Raw genomic sequence first — 20532 nt, 5'->3', positions numbered from 1 at the left:
TTGCAAGGCCACACAATGTTAGCCCCACCTGGCCTGGGATTGCAAGGTTAATATTACATCATTAGGTCAAGGAAATAGATTCTTCTGTCCAGTCAGGAGGCTACTTTAGGGCAGCAGGGTCCGACGGCCATAGGGGACATTCTGCAGAAGGGAGGGGCATGACTTTGCTATGCTTTATGCAGGCAGGTGGCTCTCCTTATAACACCCTCATTATGTGTTTTCAGAAACAAACAAAACACAAACAAAACTCTCTCTTTCTGAGACTCACTGTGGGAACTCTGAGAAGTTTTGGCAGGGGGTTGGTGCCTCTCTTTCTTGCTCAGGCCCTTTGTGTGGGCTCTGTTTTGCATGCAGTGCTGTTCCCGTGGGCACTGAAGCCTCCAGAGTCCCCCCACACTCACTGTTCCCACAACTGGCTAGCAAACCTCCCCTGGGGGAGTACAGGGTCCTTGAGGAGATGGCACGGGGCTACTCTGATTGTGGTGGGGATTGGGGGCTCTTTTTAATAGTTTAGTCCGCAGGTCTTACAATGGCTGCTAGAGTAGCCATCACCCCCATTGCTTACCCTATTAGACAGAAATTGGTAGTAAAATTTGAAATATTACAGCCAAAGGAAGATTTGCATTGTGTGTTTAAATACAGAGAACCCTGCAGCCTGCCAGCTGAGCAGAATGACGCGATCATTTCATTTCCCAGCATCATAGTGGGAATGATGATTCTCTGATTTAAGGTTCAGTGTCCACTCTTCTCCCTTCCAGAGAACCATGTCAGGTCAGCAGTGAGAGTGCAAGCCTGCCATGCAGGAATCACTGGCCTTCAGCGTAATCCAAACACCCTTGGCATGCCTGTTATGGAATGTGGAGCCATCTGTGCTGGTCCGAGTCTGAAGAGCTCTGAAACAAAGCTCTTTCATTTTCCTGCAGGGCTGTAGGCTGCCCTCAGTCAGGTGTAGATTTGAGGACCCCATGTTTCCCGAATGAAGGAAGGAACCATCTTCAGGTGCTGCAACTGGAAGCTTGGTGAACAGGCACTGACCATCTGGAGGGGGATTTATTTCAATGCTTAAAGACAGGTCCCTATGTACACACAGGGCTACAGTGGCTGTGATGACACCCCCAAGGGGTTCACCTTCTTTATTTGACAAATACAGAAACAAAGCCCAGAGCTGGCTTCATCTAAATGTTTCCATTCCTGCTTTGTTCCTGGAAAGTTCCCGAGCTGCCCTTGCAGTGAGGCAGTGCCAAAACCAGGGCTCACCCCAGGTCCTGAGTCCCCACTCTGGGCTCCTGTTAGGCCGTGCTGCCTGCCCCACTACTCAGCCTTACACCATGGAGCTCACAGGGTGGTGAATGCTACAGGAGACACTGTGTGTCTTTTTTGTTGTTGTTGTCGAGATGGAGTCTCATACTGTTGCCCAGGCTGGAGTGCAAAGGCACGATCTCGGCTCACTGCAATTTCTGCCTCCTGGGTTCACGTGCTTCTCCTGCCTCAGTCTCCTTGGTAGCTGGGATTACAGGCACATACCACCATGCCTGGCTAACTTGTTTTTGTATTTTTAGTAGATACAGGGTTTCACTATGTTGGCCAGACTGGTCTTGAACTTCTGACCTCATGAACCGCTCGCCTTGGCCTCCCAAAGTGCTGAGATTACAGGCCTGAGCCACCGCGCCCAGCTGACACTGTGTGTCTTTAACCCAACAGCAGCACTCCTTAGGAAACTTGGAGGAAAATGTCACGTCACCCTCAGGAGAACCAGAGGGTTGTGCAGTGGCATGAAGGTCCCTGGTACACAGCAGGGCCACGGGGGAAGTGGAGGAGTCACTGTGAGCTGCCAACACCTGCACTTTGCTGCTGTCTTCCCTCTCATGCGTATCCCACCTGTGTGGATGTGGGACCCATGCACGCCTCTGTGAAATGCCCGCCTCACCTGGAGGACTGCAGTGCGAATGCACCATGCAGATGTCCCTCAGCCTGCCTCCTGCAACTGGAAGGCAAGGCACCATGCTTCTTCTTTTATGGATAAGGACGGCGAGGCTCAGACAGGGAAGTAACCAGCTCATGTTCACAGGAACAGATAATGCTGGGGGTAAAATTTGAGGCCACACTGTGTAGCTCTAGGTTTTATTCTCCTTCCCCATCTTGCCTTTCCTTATTATTTCCAAGGAGGGTAACTGTATTCTGATGCTTGCTTAGAATAAGCCAAGCACACAGGAAAGAGCAGAGAGAACCTGCTACTCCTGGAGTTCTGGCCCAGGGAGGCTGTCAGGACCACGAGACAGGGCTCTGCAGGGCTGTGAGGCTGAACCCTGGGGCCAGGGTACCTTCTGTGCTCCCCACAGACCTTCACAGACCTTCTCGAGCTCCAGAGCTTTCCTCTGAGCACATGTCCAGGAAGGGACCCTCCTATCAGCTCCCAAATTCTTTTTAAAATGTTTATTTATTTAGAGATGGAGTTTCGCTCTTGTCACTGAGGCTGGAGTGCAATGGCGCGAGCTCGGCTCACTGCAACCTCCACCTCCAGGTTCAAGCAATTCTCCTGCCTCAGCTTCCTGAGTAGCTGAGAATACAGGCACCCGCCACCATGCCCAGCTAATTTTTTTTTTTTTTTTTTTGTATTTTTAGTAGAGACGTGGGTTTCTCCATGTTGGCCAGGCTAGTCTTGAACTCCTGACCTCAGGTGATCCACCCGCCTTGGCCTCCCAAAATATAAGATTACAGGCGTGAGCCACCACACCTAGCCTCAGCTCCCTTACTCATCACCCTTTGCTCTCTTCCTGCCTGCTCCAGTGGGCTCTTCTCAGGTCTTGAATTAGGCACTTTCCTGGCACCTGTGGAAAAGTAGCCCCTTGGAGCCTGAAATGTTCTCTCCCTGTTCCTCTCCCCCCGGTCCCCTTCTCCTAGCTAGTTTCTAGCACTTTATTTCCAGATTCAGAAGCCACTTCCTCACGGTGGCAGCCTTTCTGGAGTACCATATTTACACCCCAGTGTCCTTGGAGATAACAGGATCCTATCCTCAGGAGGTGCCCAGGGAGGATGAGGCCACCTCTAATCCCATTCATCTCTGTATCCTGGGCCACCACCAGCCTGGCTACAGGGCAGAGGAAACATGGGGACCTTGCTGAATTTAAAAATGGGCTGGAGACTCCCGTTAATGAGAACAGAGGCCCTTTAATAGATATTGTGATTTTATTACCTGTGATCAATAGGAAAATCAGGTGCTGAAGAACCCACCAAATGTAGTCAACACGAGGAGAAGGAACAGGAAAGCCAGCGGGCCATGAGGCTTGTTGTATAGCCCTGGAAGGCCCACTGCGCCCTGAACATTTCCAGGGAGATGACAGTGGTGATGTCCAGCACCTCATCTGCCACCTGGCACCTTATTCTTAATGCCAACTTCAATTCTGCTACAGAAAAATACTGTTCCAAGGCTTCTCACTGCAGGTTGCTTTGTGTTCTGGTATCATCTGGGTTGAGCTTATCCATTAAGGAGTTCATCCATCTACAGGTGACCCCCGCCTCTTTCACGCATGCACTCCCACGGCCCAGTGAAAATGTCCTAAGAACAGGGGTTACACCTCTGAAAAAAGAATCTCAAGACCCCAGACTCACTAAAAATTAAGCCTGGGAACTGAGTCATGCAAGAAACTGCCTGCTTTTTGTTCCCACATGGATGGCTGCAACATAGAAGGGCCACAGAGCACCCTAGGTGGCCTCCCTCACAACTGCTCAGGAAAAAATTCCTTGTGGGCACTGAAATCTTTCAGAATAGACACCCCCCCAAAAAAAACTGACCAGAAAACAGAGTTCTGTTGACTCTTATCCTGGCAATGGAAATTAATAGCTGATCTTCACAGATACTGGACAAAGACAAGACCAGAAATTATCCCTTGGCTGAAGCAGAGGAAGGCATAAAGGGCTACTCCTGACTCCTCTCTTTTCACATGGAAAATGTGGTTTTGATGAGCACTAATCAAGCCTTACAAGAATGTAACCACCTCCCGTCTACCCCATTTCTCTTTTTATTCCTTTTCCTCCTTCCCTTACTGTCCACTCTTTCCCGTTTCAGTATTGAAGTCCTCAAAACTCTCTTTGGGAAAAGCACAGGCCAGGAATCCTAGTGTAACTTGTGTTTCTTTTTCCTGGGCACCATCCTCAACCTTGGAAAATAAACCTCTAACTTGATTGAGACCTGTCTCAGACACTTCTTGGTTGACACATCTCAGACATCTGGGAAACAGCACAGAACTGAGCACCAGGCTTTTCGTCCTGTGGATGCTCAGATACATGTTTCTTACGTTAAGTCTAAATGTAGACACATCTGCTTTCTCTTGCACTTCAGCAATATTAAAGACATCTCAGGACATCTCTCTTCAAAAGCCATTTCAATATTTAACTGACATTGTAGTCTTTGCAACTCTAGCTAATCCATTTGGATAAACACTCCATGAAATTCCCGTTTCCATCGATTCTAATGGATGGACTCAAGTCTTTGGTCTGCTCTTGTGTAGATAACTCCTAAATCCTGTCACACTCACTGTGTATCTGATATCTTTGAAATTCTAAGAGCCTTGGAAGGCTCTCAGGGAAGCTGAGTGCGGGGAAATAGTGGGCGTGTGGGAGGCATGGTTTAATGTTGCGTCTTGGTTTGAGCCTCCATTGGGTGCTGGTAAGGCAGGCCTCCTTCCACAGTGGGGAGAGAGCAGTGGCTTCTTTGGAGGCATATTTGGGATCCTAGTGCCTCATAATGGACACTCGGAACTTTACATGATTGGGGAAAAAATCTCTAATAATGAATTCACCTCCAAACTCAGACTTTTAGAGGTCATTCTAACCCACTCTTCTCAACTGATATCTCTATAACAAATCAATATCTTCTTTGAAAACTGAACAATTCAAGCCAATCTTGGCCATTTTGAACACTCAGATGTGCGAAGTACTGCAGCCTTTATGTCACTGAAGAAGCGTTCAGCCCTCACCCAGGTCATCACGGCATCCAGCCCCATCCCCCAGCCACCAGCCCCCGCTGGTCTGACCTCATTCTTCAGGCTCCTGGCCAGGAAGTGCTCAGCCACGTGTGCGGGAAGCACGTTCTCCAGCAGCACGCGGTTCAGGTTCTCCATGGTCTCTATCTCCTCCCGCTCTTTTTTGAACTTGTTCTTCCATAAGAAGTCTAACCTACAGTAATATTCATTCTGTTACAAGAGGACACAGAGGTAAAGAAACAATAGGCATCTTGTCCTGCCAGAGAGTGGAGGTTTTAAAGAGAAAACAAAAAGAACAAAATGAAACCGAAAAAAGAACCCCCAAACAGAACTTCCACCCTCCCTACAAAGCCCTCCATGTCCCTGAAATGTCCTTCAGTCAACCTCTGATATGGATTTGCAAAAAACAAGAACCAGCCTCAGAAACAGGGAAATCAGCTATATGGAGGCTTAAATTCAAAGTGCCATTAAAGCTTCCTGTGAAGTTATGCTACTAAAAGATGGCTCCAATTATTTTTTGAAAAGAGGCATTGTAGAATATAAATGATGAATAAATGAAAAATGAAGAATGCCTCTGTAGAGAGAGTGCATTTTTTGATGACTTGAATAAAAACTGTATTGTTCGTTTATGGCAGTTTGCCTTTAGCATTTGTAAATTAGTTTTTCCCTAACACAAACTGTATAATTAAATAATCATTGCAAAATATGGATTTTTTTTTCCACTTGGGATTGTGCTGTTCTGACAGAATGCAATTCATTACATTTAGAGAAAAGTTCATTTTGATATTAATTAAGATAGTGCCTGCTAGTAAAAACCTGTGTTCATCCTTTATAATGTATTAAAATATAATGTATTTTAAAAGTAAGTTATTACTAACGTTGTAGGAATGGAGAGGCCCAATTACTGACAAAGAGTCTTTTGGGTCTTGGCATCATTTTGTGCCTCCTATGATGTAAGTAATTTAATATAATGAAATAGTCTTGAATGGATCCTCCTGTAATAGAAGGGCTTAGTGGAGAGTGTGTATTTCACACAGATAGTCACTTATTGACAAATAAATGCGAAAAGAGCTAACTGCAAGTTTTTGGTTTGCTTTGTTGAGTTGATTAATTCTACCAGTGACGGTACAAAGTAAAACAAAACACACACACATGCACACAGATGGCCTCTCATGCACAAATGGGAATTAAAAAAATTTAAAATCCACATTTTGAAATTTGAAAGAACAATGATCATTCATTAGTTATGTTTGATTCAAATTATCTGTCATACATTAGGAAAACTCCTCCTCCTCTGGTGTGGCATTTATGTTTCTCTCATGCAGGAAGGCATTTTCAAAAAACTGCAGAAAAGATATTTTAAAAGTTTGTTTATATTCAGCCAGACATGGTGGCTCATGCCTGTAATCCCAGCACTTTGGGAGGCCAAGGTGGGTGGGTCACTTGAGGTCAGGAGTTTGAGACCAGTCTGGCCCACCTGGCAAAATCCTGTCTCTACTAAAAATACAAAAATTAGCCGGGCCTGGTTGTGCGCACCTGTAATCCCAGTTACTCAGGAAGCTGAGGCAGGAGAATCACTTGAACCCAGAAGGTGGAGGTTGCAGTGAGCCGAGAACAAGCCACTGCGCTCCAGTCTGGGAAACAGAATGAGACTCTGTCTCAAAAAACAAAAACAAAACCCCAAAAATAAAAGTTTGTTTATATTTAAAGTTTCACATTCATGCCAGATTTTCCACACCATGGACTGATAGAAATTATGCTCTACATTGACTAGAAAAGCCTTCTCACTTGAAGAATGGATATTTAAAAAAATAAATCAGTGTTGTGTCTGGCTTCAAACTAAAATGACAAATGCAACCAGTGGTGGGGGCGTTGAGAAGACACAGGTGCGCACTTCAAATTAGACAAAAGTGAAGCATGAGATGAAACTACCTCCAAGGGAGCAGTTAAGGCAGCAATCTAACCCAAGCGAGCATGAAAGGTTTCTGTGCGCCATGCTAGGATGTTGCTCAGGTTTTCAGAGCCATTGTTATTGCATAACAGGTAAGCATTTTGTAAGTCTACTACTAAAAAAAATCACAATATTTTGGAACCAGCTGCACTGAACCGAAATAACATTTTGCCAAATCTCTCTCTCTCTCTCTCTCTCTCTACCTACCTACCTATTTATCTATCCATCTATCAATCATCTATCACCTTCCCAAGCAATGCAATCTGTTTAGAATCCTCTGTCTTACGTGTAAGTAGCTGGCACATTAGCAGCTTATATGAAGTGCCCCCTCAAAAAAGACTTAAAAAAAGTCCCCAATCAAATGGAATGCATTGAATAATAATCCTCCAAAAGATAGTTCCAAGTCCTAACCCTTGTTATTTGCGAATGTGACCTGATTTGGAAATAACGTCTTTATGAATATGATTCAGTTACAGATCTCAGGATAATATCATCCTGAATCTAGGGTCGGCCCTAAACCTCAAGACAGGTGTCCTTACAAGAGAAAGGAGGGGGGGATTTGACTCAGAGACACGGTGGGAGGCCACGTGCAGGCATCTAGCAGAGGCCAGGATGAAGCCCCTGCCTGGGTTACTTGGGGAGGGCACTGCTGTGGAGGAGACAGAGGATTCTGTGTGCAGGGGAGCAACAGGGAGAGATATGGAGGCTTCTTCAGCTTCGAGAGCCTCCCATTCCTCAGACTGCCACCCACCTCTCGTATTCTGCCTGGGGTACTCTACAGGTTTTCAGGGGCCCAGATCCCATGAAGAGACACAGAATTTGCTTTTCACTGGCTCTATCAACAATGAGTGAGACAGAAGGAAGAGCCTAGGAGAATCCTTCAGGACATGCCTGGGACCCCATGACCCTCCCTGCTGGGGCTCACATCTAGCACAGCCTCGAGGGCAGTTCTGGGCTTTTTCTGATTCTGAAAACAACCGGAGGAACTGGAGGGCTTCACATCTTTCTACATGGACAGAAGAACCAGTCACTGGGCTGGAGTACAGGGCAGTTGGTGACCCTGTAGATTCTTGGGTTCTAAGCTCTCCTACAAAACAACAGCTTCATTTTGAGGTCATGTAGACTGTCCCCTGGTTTTATAGTACAAATGTATCCCACCTTAATGTGCTGCTGTTTAAGCTCTGGTGAGACACCAAGCTTCTTTCTTTTTCAAAAGAGACACCTGAGTTGGCTAACACATCTATCATAAACTAGATTTAGTACAGCAAGTAGCACTGTACCTGTTGCACGAGAGACGTGTTATGTTTTCATCAAGGCTACTTAGATACCTAAAGCAATATTTAGTATACTGATTTGCTCAGAAAGCAAACATATCTCCATCATTTCAAAAAAGATGGTCATGGAGCAGGACAAATAACAATGAAAATAGGTTGCAAACTGCATATACTATCACTGAATAAACCAATCAGGAAATACAATAACTGAGGCCATGAATGCTTTACTTATGGCACTTGAAAAATCTTATTTCCAATATGGGGTGTTTTGTGATATGCCTCCCCTCCTTTCGGGGAAGGGAGTACTAAAGCACTGTATCACAGACTTCAGAGTTCTTACCCAGAAGACTTGGGGCCTTAGTAAATCATTCACTCAATGATTTTGGATTGTAGGTCAGCCTCCTGGCTCACCTTGGTATTTCCCATGGTGTCTTATATAGATCTGGTGATTTATAGCTGGTGTTAAAGAATGGTTATGAAGAATGGTAAACCCATTAGAGGGAGTAATTATTTTTCTAGGCCTCTAGATGTAAATATTACTTTTTGCTACATTAAAGACAAAAATGGAATGACTCCCTATGATACTGGTATCAACCCAATTGTGTAAAATTAGCACTCAATCATAATATTGAACACTTTTGATTATTTATCTTAACTGGAGGGTAATGGATTACCTGTCAGCCATTGGACTCAACCATAATTATGTAGTGGTACTGAATGTGTATCATCTCAATGACCAATAACAAAGTTGGGAGAATTTAATTTGATACTAGGTTCTTAAAATTTGCTGCTGTGAAGGAATCTGAGTGATGATTCTAGCAGGAAAAAGCATTCCCAGTACGAAATGGAGAAACAGGTGATCCCACACAGGGGATGGCTGCATTGTTTCCTGAGAAATTATCACCTAGGTAATATTATTCAAGGAACCACAATTCTGTCACATCTAAATTATAAGGTACTCAAGGAAGAGCATGCCTGCCATATGAGTGAGAGCAGAAAGATGGCCAGTCATGAGAAAAGAAAAATGGGTTGCAGGAGAAACCAGGGAAAAAGAACCGGATATGGTGCAGGTTGTCAAAACTGCAAGCCAAAGAATGCAGAACAGAGAAAATGCAAGAGGTGTGGTGGGGTGGGAAGAAGGGACTTCAAACAGCTTTGCAGCAGGACAGGACAGCTCAGTGCTAGGGAGATGGATGAGGGCTGCACCATGGGCTCCTAGGGAGGATGCAGCTCACATTGCTTGGGAAGCTAGAGGAGGACAGTTGTCCCAGACTGCTGGCCTGACAGGCAGATCCAGACTCGGTCCAACTGTCTATGCAATTACTAACAGCTTTCAGGTGGGGAGAACTGGAAGCCAACTGGAAGCCAGACCCAAACTCATAAGTATATAGTGTACCTCTTAGATACTGGACAGATTTAATTGAATTGGCATTGCTTCTTCATGGGTTCTTTCCAAATACATAAATCACTGCTTTTTGTTTGTTTCATACCACCCTTCATAGAACTTAAAACACACTGTGGATGAGGCAGAGGTTCTTGGCTTCATATGAGTCTTGTAGTTTTTGGGCAATTGTCTTTGTTGAAGGCAGAGGAAGAATAATTGTCTTTAAAAATCTTGCACCCACAGCCTCTATTGGAGACCAGAAGGGTTGGAGGGACCAAAGAAGGAAGAACAGTTTCATTTGCATTGCAAAATAAAACTTTTTAACAGGGGATCATATTTCTAGGTGAATGATTGCAAATGATAGCAAAGGTATTCAGGCCCAGTTCAAACAAGTGTGATACATATTCTGAAATGCAAATGAAAGCCCTAGTCAAGGGGAGATTTTATTTTTTTCAAATAGTGTCAGTTATTGAAGGAACACTTTTGTAGGCTTACAAAACCTACAAAATTTATTTTGAGATTTAACAGGAAATTAACTGATTAAAATTTTGGCCATTCATAACATTTGCCTTTTGTGGAAAAAAAGAAAGATATTTTTCCTTTTGTCTATATCGAAGCATCCACACCTTGTACTAACCAGTTTTGTCTTCAGCGATAAGATGATTCTGATTCTTAGACATTTGCTTCCAAGAAGATTAACTACAATGCACAGCAAAGCACTATTAATACAGCACTTTAGAGAAGGTATACATACATATATATAAAGAGACTTCTTACCTGTCTACCCAGAACAAGCAGTGTGATGAAGAATATAGAGAGAGACACAGAGCCCATGGTCTTCAGGTCTTTCCAAATGCCTGGTCTATTAAAAAAACAGACAGACAAAGAGACAACAACGCAACAAAACAACATGCACACAGGACTTAGAATTTGAATATCAACAAATGTCAGATTCTCTAGTGCCTGTCTACATCATATACCAGCCAAACACACGTTTCAAATCTCCTTCCAAACCCAGCTTGCATTAAAACAAAACAAAAATCCCTATTTTGAGACCACAGTAAAATCATGCAGACTTCCTACTTTATATCAAGCTATACCAAATATGAAAAGAAGACATGCAAGAATATTAATATTTTCTTTATACTTCTGGGATCAATATGGGTAATTGGATCTATGGTTTCTTCAATGTTTTCATCATTACTCTCGGAAAGAGACAGTATGCTTGAAATGAGTAATCACGTGAGGTATAAACATGAAGTAGTGAACTTCATTTCTGCAAGCTGAATTACACAGTTTCATATAACTTTCAAGCAGTCATCCAATCTTATTCACTCTTTCATATGATTTTGTATCACAAAGGCATAACAGAGATGAAAATTCTGGGTACACTGCCCGAGTGACCTCAGGTTCAAGTTGATAATAAATGATATCAGTCATTCATCCCTGCCAAGATGTCACTACACTGGGTGGGCTCCCCCAATCCTCACTATCACATTCCAGGCAGTGAGCACCCACACATCCTTCAAATGCTGACATGCGAACATTTCCCACATAGGACTGTAACTAAGACCCGAAAAATAAAAGTGGATGATGCATGGACACCATGTCACATAAGCAGCATCAATTGCATTTGATCAACTACAAACAGCAGGTCATCACTTTCTGCTTGTATGTTGTCCTTGCTTTTTTTATTTTTCCGGCTTCTCTGTGGGGGGTTCAAGGACAATGAGATAAGAAAAGGCTTTGGTGTAGTCCTAAAAAGCCCAGGTGGTCTTTAAAGCAAGAGAGCCTGGGTTTGAATCCTGAGCTATACGACCTTGCATAAACCCCTTCAAACATCACTTTCCCCATCAGTCAAACGTGGGTACTGACCCCTACCCTGCAGGCTGTTTTAGCCACTACATTAAATATTTATATCCCTGGCACAGAGCCTGACACATAGGAAACTCTTTCCAAATGGTACTTGTGATTTTTAACATTAATTACAGAATGATAAGGAAGGGGAGTGGGGTGGGGCTAAGAAACTAGAGAAAAAGATAATGAAACACAGACTGGAGAATTTTATTAACAGAATGAAAGACTCAAGTGCAAAGAAAAGGTGGATTCCTGCAGGAATGAGGAAGCAGAATTGCCTGGTCCCAGTGGCTTATGGGCTTAGAGCCACAGAGAACTCTCCAATAAGCTTGTGCTTGCATTAAGAGCTCTTTCCTCCCCACCAAACCTGTGGCGGCTGGAGGAATCTGAGCTCGTGAAACTTAAGGAGGTCACTGTTTCTCTCTGAGAATGAAGCTGGGGAGCAGTGCCACCTTCCTGCTTCCTGGCTTTGATTTTATAAGATGAAGTTGCTCCTTTCTGAGCCTATGAATGCGGTGTCCAACAGCACAGCTGAAGTGACCGATGGGTGCAGATGTTTAAAACCAATCTGACTCTGACTTTCATGAATTTTAAACTATTTTTACCCTATATTGACCACGCTCATGCTATATTGAATAGTGAGAGTGGTACCACACAGCTAACATCCTAAGAAGCTAGTGTAGGCTGAGTTTTTAATTTGCATGCTGCTTTGTGAACATCACGTTACTTTACAATTCCAAGGGGCCAGAGAAAGCATCTAAGACATCCCCTTCTTCCACCCACCACCCCCATAATTCCTAAACTAAGAGTAAATCTCAGGCCAGGATTTATGGGAGCTTGGTTAGTGCAACAAATCAGAACGCAAGTCCCCTTTGCATTTCTAACTAAAGGACCAAATGCTGCAAACATACAGAGCCAGCTTAGGTCCCTCTCACTGACAGACATGTAGGTAGGACCCTCTTAGGCAATTCAAGACCTGGCTGGGTTTTCAGTTAATAACACAGAAAATTCGCACAAGCAACCTATTGGAAGAAATCCTGTCTGGGGAGTCCTCATATGAATGCATTTGAATCTTGGTTTATGGGGTAGAAATACCCTGCTCACCCATCTCCCAGATCTTGAGTCTTCCTGAGGAATAGCGGTGGGTGGAGGGGGAGCTTGGAGGAAGCTAGACCAACAGAGGCTCTCCCTGCAGGACTGGGGAGTGGATTTGAAAGTGCAGACCTAAATGGATCTCAGGAATCACGAGGCACCAGCAGCCCACAGTGCCAACTGGCATACCAATACACGGCTGCCTTTTTCTCTTCTGAAGTTCTCTGACAACTACTAGGGACTCCATCTGGCTTTTCTGGATTTCACTTGGATTTCTGAAGACTTCTTTCATTCCGTTAGCAAAAGAGAAGTGCCAACTCCTACTGAAGCACTTCTCTCTTGTGTGGGCCACTTGTGGATGGATGCTGTTAAGGCCCCTATGGTTTCAGTGACTTATTTCTCCACTGTAGATTGGTTCCTAGATCACCTCACTCTTTGTGTATCCATGGGAAAGGTGGGGAGAAGGAGGGGCATGGAGCATGGTGGGAGACGGGGAGAGGTATAGTAAAATCCCAAGACATCTTTCTGGCAGAGTAGTCAGTTGTGTTGATCTCTGAATTAGTTTCCTAGAGTTGCTATAATGAGGTAGCATAAACTAGGTGACTTAAAATAACAGAAATGTATCATCTCAGAGTTGTGGGGGCTACAAGTCTGACAGCAGGATGTTCTCAGGGCCATGTCCTTCTGAAACCCTTAGGGAATGCTTCCTTGCCTTGGTCTCACTTCAGGTGCTTTGCTGGCCATCATTGGCTTTTCTTAGCTTGCCACCACGTGACTCCAATCCCTGCCTTCATCATCACGTGGCATTCCTGTGTGTCTGTCTCTTCACCTGGCCATCTTCTTAGGAGGGCATCACTTATACTGGATTAGGGGCCACCCTCCTTCAGCAAGACCTCATCTTTACTAATTCCACTTGCAATGATTCTAGTTCCAAATAAGGTCACAATCTGTGACACTGGGGACCGAAGTTTATATCTTATTTTGGGGGATACAATTCAGCCCACCAATCAGGTCAGCTGTTTAGAGAAATATGAGCTGCACAGCTAGTTGGGTAGGAGCTCTCTCTCCTCCCTCTCTCTTTCCCCCTCTCTTTCTCTCTCTCTCGTTTATGTTTTAAGGATGAAATCTACTTTGGACTCTCGTGTGTTAGGGTGGCACCGTCATTGAGTTATGAAGTAGAGAAGATACAGCTAACATAACTGAGAAAGTTTCTAACTCTATGATTTCCAACACAACGACAATGGTAGCCAAAATGTGATGGAACACACTTCCTTTCATATCTAAAAATCAGACACTGGGGACTCAGATGCTCACGTGCCGCACAGGCGTCTGCAGTTGGCCCTCCGCCTGAGGTTGTTAATGGAGTAATCATTTTGCTCATCAAGTTTCAGGAGCCCAAAAGAACACCACATCCCAATGTACTGGTGAGGGAGATGGAGGAATTGCTTAGTGAACCAGCCTCTAACCTGAAGGCAAACACTTCAGATGGAGTAAAAAAGGACATTTGCATGATTCTCAGGAGGGAAAGTAGTCCAGGCACATAGACACAAACATTATCCCACCTTCAAAAACTTTACATTTCTGTGGGTGAATATTTTAAAAAAGAAAAGTACCCAAAGGAGTCTAATTTCTGTTGTGTTGTTAACAGTGGTTAGCTGAGGTAAAATCATATCTTCTCAGGTCACTAATTGGGATAAATAGAAAAATCGGTTCGCTGATCACTGAGGGCCATGACTCATAAAGACCAGGCTAACGAGGAGACAATGACTTCCTTCCCCTTTACCCACACAATATCCTCATGGTCTTCAGCTAATCTATCTTCTGTCTTTCTTTCCTGCCTCTGGTTACACCATTACATTAGAAAATGCCTGGCTTTGTCCACAAGTGACCCCCAAATTCTCAGGAATCATCAATGTCAAATGATGCAGAAAGCAAATGTCTTGTCCGAATTGATAATGCAGTAAAGACAAGTCTGCTCACTGAGCCTCACTCAGTAAGGGATTGGGACCTCAATCACAGAGCCAGAAGACAACATTGTCCTGCGTAAAGCAAGACAAAACACCCCAGAAACCTAATCTGAGGTTAAGATGCATAAGGCAAAATAAGTCATTCCCATGCCTTGTCAGAAAATCTGCATCCAGCTCTGACTTGAGAAGCAGCAGGGAATTGCTGAGACACACTCGGTCTACTTTCATGGTGCCCGCTCCTGCTGTGTTCATGGCAGATCCTGTGGATTTCCTCTTTGGACTCTTCTCCCAAACTTGAGTCACTGAGGCAGTACCTTCCTCCTGGCCCATGGCTGGCTGGCACAGTATGGGGTCAACAGCTCAGCCAGGGTTCCCACCCTCCATATCAAGGGCATTCAATACAAGTGTGTTGTGAAAGTGAATAAATGAGTGGACAAATGACTGTGTTGGCTTGGAAATTGCTCATCTTCCCTAAGGGGTTTCTGGGCATTCTCTCCTCTCTGGCTTGGACACAGATGCACCAGAATGCCATGTGAACTTGCAGCGAAGATGGCCCAACATCCTCCAGGGACAGATGGCTCAAAGGCTCCCGCTTTTTCAGAGCTGTGTTCATAAATGCCAAGCCAGACATGCCAGTGCTGCAGCAGAACCACAAATTAAGGAATAGGCTCCTGCTTAGAAAAGAGCTCCGGAGGCAGTGGCAGGTCAGAAGAGATGACAAAAGTGTGTGTATGTGGGGGTTGGACTGGGAGCGCTGGCCCTTTGCTGTGGAGACAATCATGTGTCCTGATTAATGCAGTTGTGGTTTCCTTTTGTGAAGAGGAGTGATTTTAAGTCAGAAGCCACTGCTACCTCAGCACGATCTGATGTGGTTGCGCTGGGCATGCCTTTAGCATCACATGGAAGAACTGATGATTAGAAGCATTGCACATTTTATGGAGTCTATGCCACAGGCCCTGTGAATCCCTCCCCGCATTCTAAAATCAAACAGAACAAAACAAAAGAGCCTAAATATCGAGTTTCTTCCTGCAGATGAGTCCAAACCACAGGATATTTTCTGTTTTAGGTCAGATAGAGAAGTGGTTCACTAATGGTTGCTCTTTATAGAAGGAAAAGAAGCTTGTTAGACCCTGCATAGCCCTGGGACGACTTGCTTTGTTGTTAAAGTTAGGCGGCTGGGATTGCTTCCCTCCCTGCTGCCCTGATAGTGGGTATCAGGCACAGAAAAGCATGCTGTGCTCCTCGCTTTCTGAAATGGCATAGGGTGCAGGAAACAGGCAGAGTGGGGAAAGCTGAGGTGGTAAATCTGAAAGAAATAGAAAATATTCTCATTATTAACTTGACTATATTATGACTTGGAATGCAAATTTGAAATACAGTCTTCATTTAAAGAAAAGACATGAAAACAATTTCAGGTTCTTGGGAATATCCACAGACCATCTGCCCCAGGGTGAGGCCTGCAGCTCTTCCTGACCTTTCCTGTGCGGGATGGGTTTTCTTGTTCTTCCTCAAGACTTTCTTTCAGTTCATCTTCAATCAATCCCTCATTAGGACATTGTCAAAATACATCGCAATATCCCAAATTCCAGCCATTTGGATTTCCATGAGACACGGGAAAATCAGGGAAAGCAGACAAATACCACAAGGAAGGTGCTTAGTTTATGCATCTGAATGACAGGTGCAAGTCTGAGCATCTCCAGTGCTCTTCCTGATAGGAAGCCGTTGCTAAGGCTGGGAAGGTAAACTTTTGCAGACATTTCAGCCAGTTGCAATCTAGAGCTTCTGGATGAGGCTAAGCACTGTCTATCACTGCTGCTTAAACACCGTATTTATGTGCTTTCCAGAAAGTACTTATTTTACTGGGCTAAAGTTCCAGCATAGAACTGATTGGTCTTTAGGGATCCTTGTTAGTTAGCTGCTCTGTTCAAGCTCTCCATGTCCCATGTGTCTCTAGAATTAAAGGTACATTTCTAGCCTCCAGGTGAGTGACATAATGGCTTGGTCCAAGTGAAATAACACCCATCCCTTGAGACTTTTCAGTTCTGCAAGAAAAAAAACTCAGGAAAAATCTGACAACTTCTTGCAGACACAGTAGCAAGCCCTTGTCATGGGAAGGATACGTGTCTTCGAGACAAAAACAGCTTCCAGCAACATCAGTTGTTATTAATATCACCATCACCTTGAAGAGCAGTTGGTGTCTCAACAGCTCTGGCTAAGGGCTTTGGGAGACAGTGTCATATGTAGGAACCACAACCATTATTGATCAATTCACAGACAATATGGAGGACTGCTGTGAACACCAAAGAATAGGAAACATCTGAGAAACTCCCGAGCTACCTTCAGCAGGAGGCGACTTACCCGAATCACGCCCCAGCAGGTCACGTTAAATACCAGGACACTCCTGGCCTCCTTCCTAATGGATTTTCAATGGCACACTCTCTCTGAGTGGTCTTTTCTTCCTCCTGGAAAGTCTACTTTTCACACTCTTGAATGTGTAAGAATGTCTTAAATACCATTTTCTTAACTATTCATCGATACGAAGTTTTTCTAGTGCATACCTCTCCTTTTTCCTCTGCCAACTCCATTGGCTTGTAACATCTTGTTGGCTTGCCCATGAACAATGCCAAGCTGGTTCTGAAAAGGCCTCGCCACAGGAGCCACGATGAAGTCACTTGCAGGACAAAGTATAGAGGAAGATGGCTGGCACTGCCTTTAAACAAAGATGCCCTCCCTGAACTTTCCTTTGAAATATAAAAATATAAACAGAACCTGATGTGGATATTAAAAGACACATCCTCAGTGATCTGGGGATACGCTCTGTCTTCAGGGAAGCAGGTGAGGCGAGAGATTTCAGGAAGCCGGTGTCAGCCTCTTCCCATTGTTTGAGAGCATGACGTGCTTTTGTTCATTCATTCAACAGATGTTTGTTGAGTACCAGATGCCAGGCACAGTTGCAGGCACTGTCCATAAGCCATGGTATTTGGTTCAGACCTTCTCTTCTGCATGATTCAGAAGAGTGTGTTAAAGTCCTCAGCCCATATGTGTATATCACAGAAAAGGGGTTAACAGGCAACAGAGGCCATGTCCCCTTCATCCAGGATGGGTACCTTCCACCTTTCTGGGGTGAAACAGGACAGAGGAGCTGCTTGGTCCTCAGGCACACCGGGGGGTGAAAGCCAGAAGCTTGAGGGAGGTCTATGTATTAGTCGGGGTTTTCCAGAGGGCTAGAACCAATAGGATGTATGTATATATAGAAGGGAGTTTATTACCGAGAATTGGCTCACCAGATCACAAGGTAAAGCCCCATGACAGGCCATCTGCAAAGCAGGGAAAGAGAGATGCTGGGAGTGGCTCAGTCCAAGTCCCAAAGACTCAAAACCAGGGAAACCAACAGTGCAGCCTTTTGTACTAAGAACCCTGGAGATACTACTGTACAAGTCCCAGAGTCCAAAGGCCAAAGAACCTGGAGTTTGATGTTCAAGGGCACGAAGCATCCAGAACAGGAGAAAGATGAAAACCATAAGAGCCAGCAAGCTAGCTTATCCCACCTTCTTTCACCTGCTTTGTTCTGGCTGCGCTGGCCGCCGATTGGGTGGTGCCCATCACACTGAGGGTGGGTCTTCCTCTCCCAGTCCACCGACTCAAATGTCAGTCTCCTCTGGCAACACCCTCACAGACACACCCAGAAATAATGCTTTACCAGCTATCTAGGCATCCTTCAGTCCAATCAAGTTGACGTCTGACATTAACCATCACAGTGTCGTCGGAGCACTCAAGGTCAATGAGGAGCAGCTCTAGGGGCCTGGGTGGACAGGAAGGACACTGACCTGCCACAGCCAAGCAAGGGTCCCAGAAAGAAGACCAGAGCCGAAGAGAGAAGGCAAGGAGTAAGAATGAGGCAAGAATGTGGTGCCCAGAGACAGGTCACCAAAGGGATGGGACAAAATGTCGTGACTTCAATGGCACAGACGGGCTCAATCAGAAAAGGCAGTGCTGCCTGGCCGTCCTGTGAGCCAGCTCCCGCCCTCAGGGGCACCTCTGGCTTTGGATTAAGTGATGTTCACTCTCAAGGCACCATGCTACACAGCTTTTTTTTTTTTTTTGGATCTCACTTTCATATTGGGAAGTGTGTGTCAGCATCAATAAGCAAGGCAAAGGATGAGAAAACTGATGTCAATTATTTGATGGGGAAAGCTCTTGGATCTCAGAAAAGAGAAAGAAAATATTGACATTGATTGGTTTTACCTCTGGCACGAGTCACAAGGTTACGTAAAACAGGCAATGAGGCTGGAGAAATTGGGGGGCTTCTAAATTCCCACTCTTAAGGGTCTCCCATGTGGGGTTAGTTTTAAGTGGACGTCATAGAATATTCATTGATTTTGAGGTATTATGCTTTTCTACTATTGCATCAGTAAGACTCATCTTTCCATTGAAGATGCTTCTGATAATATTGTGCAGCCCATTCAGGGATCAGTTCAAGAAGTGCCAGAACTTCTGATGAAAATTAGGAAGTAGGAAAAAATGAGTAAGACCCACTATTTCATAGCACAACAAGGCAACTATAATCAATAATAACTTAATTGTACATTTAAAAATAACTAAGGCTGGATGCGGTGGCTCATGCCTGTAATCCCAGCACTTTGGGAGGCTAAGGCAGGTGGATTACCTGAGGTCAGGAGATCAAGAGTAGCCTGGCCAACATGGTGAAACCTCATCTCTACTAAAAATACAAAAATCAGCCAGGCATGGTGGTGGGTGCCTGTAATCCCAGCTACTCAGGAGGCTGAAGCAGGAGAATTGCTTGAACCTGGGAGATGGGGGTTGCATTAAGCAGAGATCACGCCATTGCACTCCAGCCTGGGCAACAGAGTGAGACTCCATCTCAAACAAACAAACAATCAAAACTAAAAGAGGCCAGGCGCTGTGGCTCACGCCTGTAATCCCAACATTTTGGGAGGCTGAGGTGGGTGGATCACTTGAGGCCAGGAGTTTGAGACCAGCCTGGCCAACATGATGAAACCCCGTCTCTACTAAATATATATATATATATATATATATATATATATATATATATATAGTAGCTGGGCATGGTGGCAGGCACCTGTAATCCCACCTGCTAGAGAGGCTGAGGCAGGAAAATCACTTGAACCCAGGAGGCAGAGGTTGCAGTGAACCCAGATTGTGCCACTGCACTCCAGCCTGAGCGACAGAGCAAAATTCTGCCTCAAATAAATAAGTAAGTAAAAAGTGTAACTGGATTATTTGTAACACAAAGGATAAATGCTTGAGGGGATGGATACCTTATTCTCCATGATGCGATTATTTCACATTGCAAGATGTATGAAAACATCTCATCTACCCCATAAATATGTATACCTATTATGTATCCACAAAATTTTTTTTTTAAATTAGGAAGTGAGAGACAGGTGCGTGCCCCGGAGGAGGATGCTGGCTTTACTGATGGAAGTGAAGGCAAGTTGCCGAGGCTTCTCAAGTCAGTCTCCCTAGCTTCAAGGTCATTGCAAAGACAAACCGAGCGCAAACACAAAAGACCTTTAACACAGTGAATGTGATCTAAAGGCAAAACTCCTTTTCTTCAACCTGATAATTAGTCTCCTGCTGCTAGGGTTGCACTCAGAGATTGTGTGTCTCCTCAGGCGCCTCACTGAGGTCCCCAGAAGCAATTCTCTCCACACCAGAAACTTGTTAATCTGATTTCTTCTTTTGCGTCAGATGTGTAACATATTCAGGTGCTTTAAATTTAATAAAGGGAAACGTAGTAGCGTTATCAGCTGCATGTGAAAATCAATAATGCTGCCTTTATTTAGGAATACAACACAGGCTTTCTGGATATAGTAGAGCAACAGTAAAGCATGTTTAGTTGGCAATTTTGAGAATTTATTGGAAAATTAACTTCCATTCTCATTTTGGCTAAGGAATCATAAATATAATTATGCATTTTTGCAACTCCACTGCCTTAAGCTTGATTACAGATTAGTAGAGTTTCATTGTGTGGAGGATAATG

The 20532-nt window shown here is 44.5% G+C and overlaps 1 protein-coding gene across 1 annotated transcript in view; it reads right to left on the bottom strand.

Moving 5' to 3' along the window:
- The window catches only part of ADCY2 (adenylate cyclase 2), a 434401-nt gene that overhangs the window by 32899 nt on the left and 380970 nt on the right, over positions 1-20532 (bottom strand). The window contains exons 19-20 of the mRNA XM_030813903.1: positions 10369-10453; positions 5034-5192 (exon numbers count right to left, since the gene is read on the bottom strand). Coding sequence (XP_030669763.1) covers positions 5034-5192; positions 10369-10453 — 244 coding nt within the window. The remainder of the gene's footprint in view (positions 1-5033; positions 5193-10368; positions 10454-20532) is intronic.

The sequence above is a fragment of the Nomascus leucogenys genome, chromosome 6, assembly GCF_006542625.1.
Source record: "Nomascus leucogenys isolate Asia chromosome 6, Asia_NLE_v1, whole genome shotgun sequence".
NCBI classification, from domain to species: Eukaryota; Metazoa; Chordata; class Mammalia; order Primates; family Hylobatidae; genus Nomascus; species Nomascus leucogenys.
This window is presented reverse-complemented; position numbering and strand designations above follow the sequence as displayed.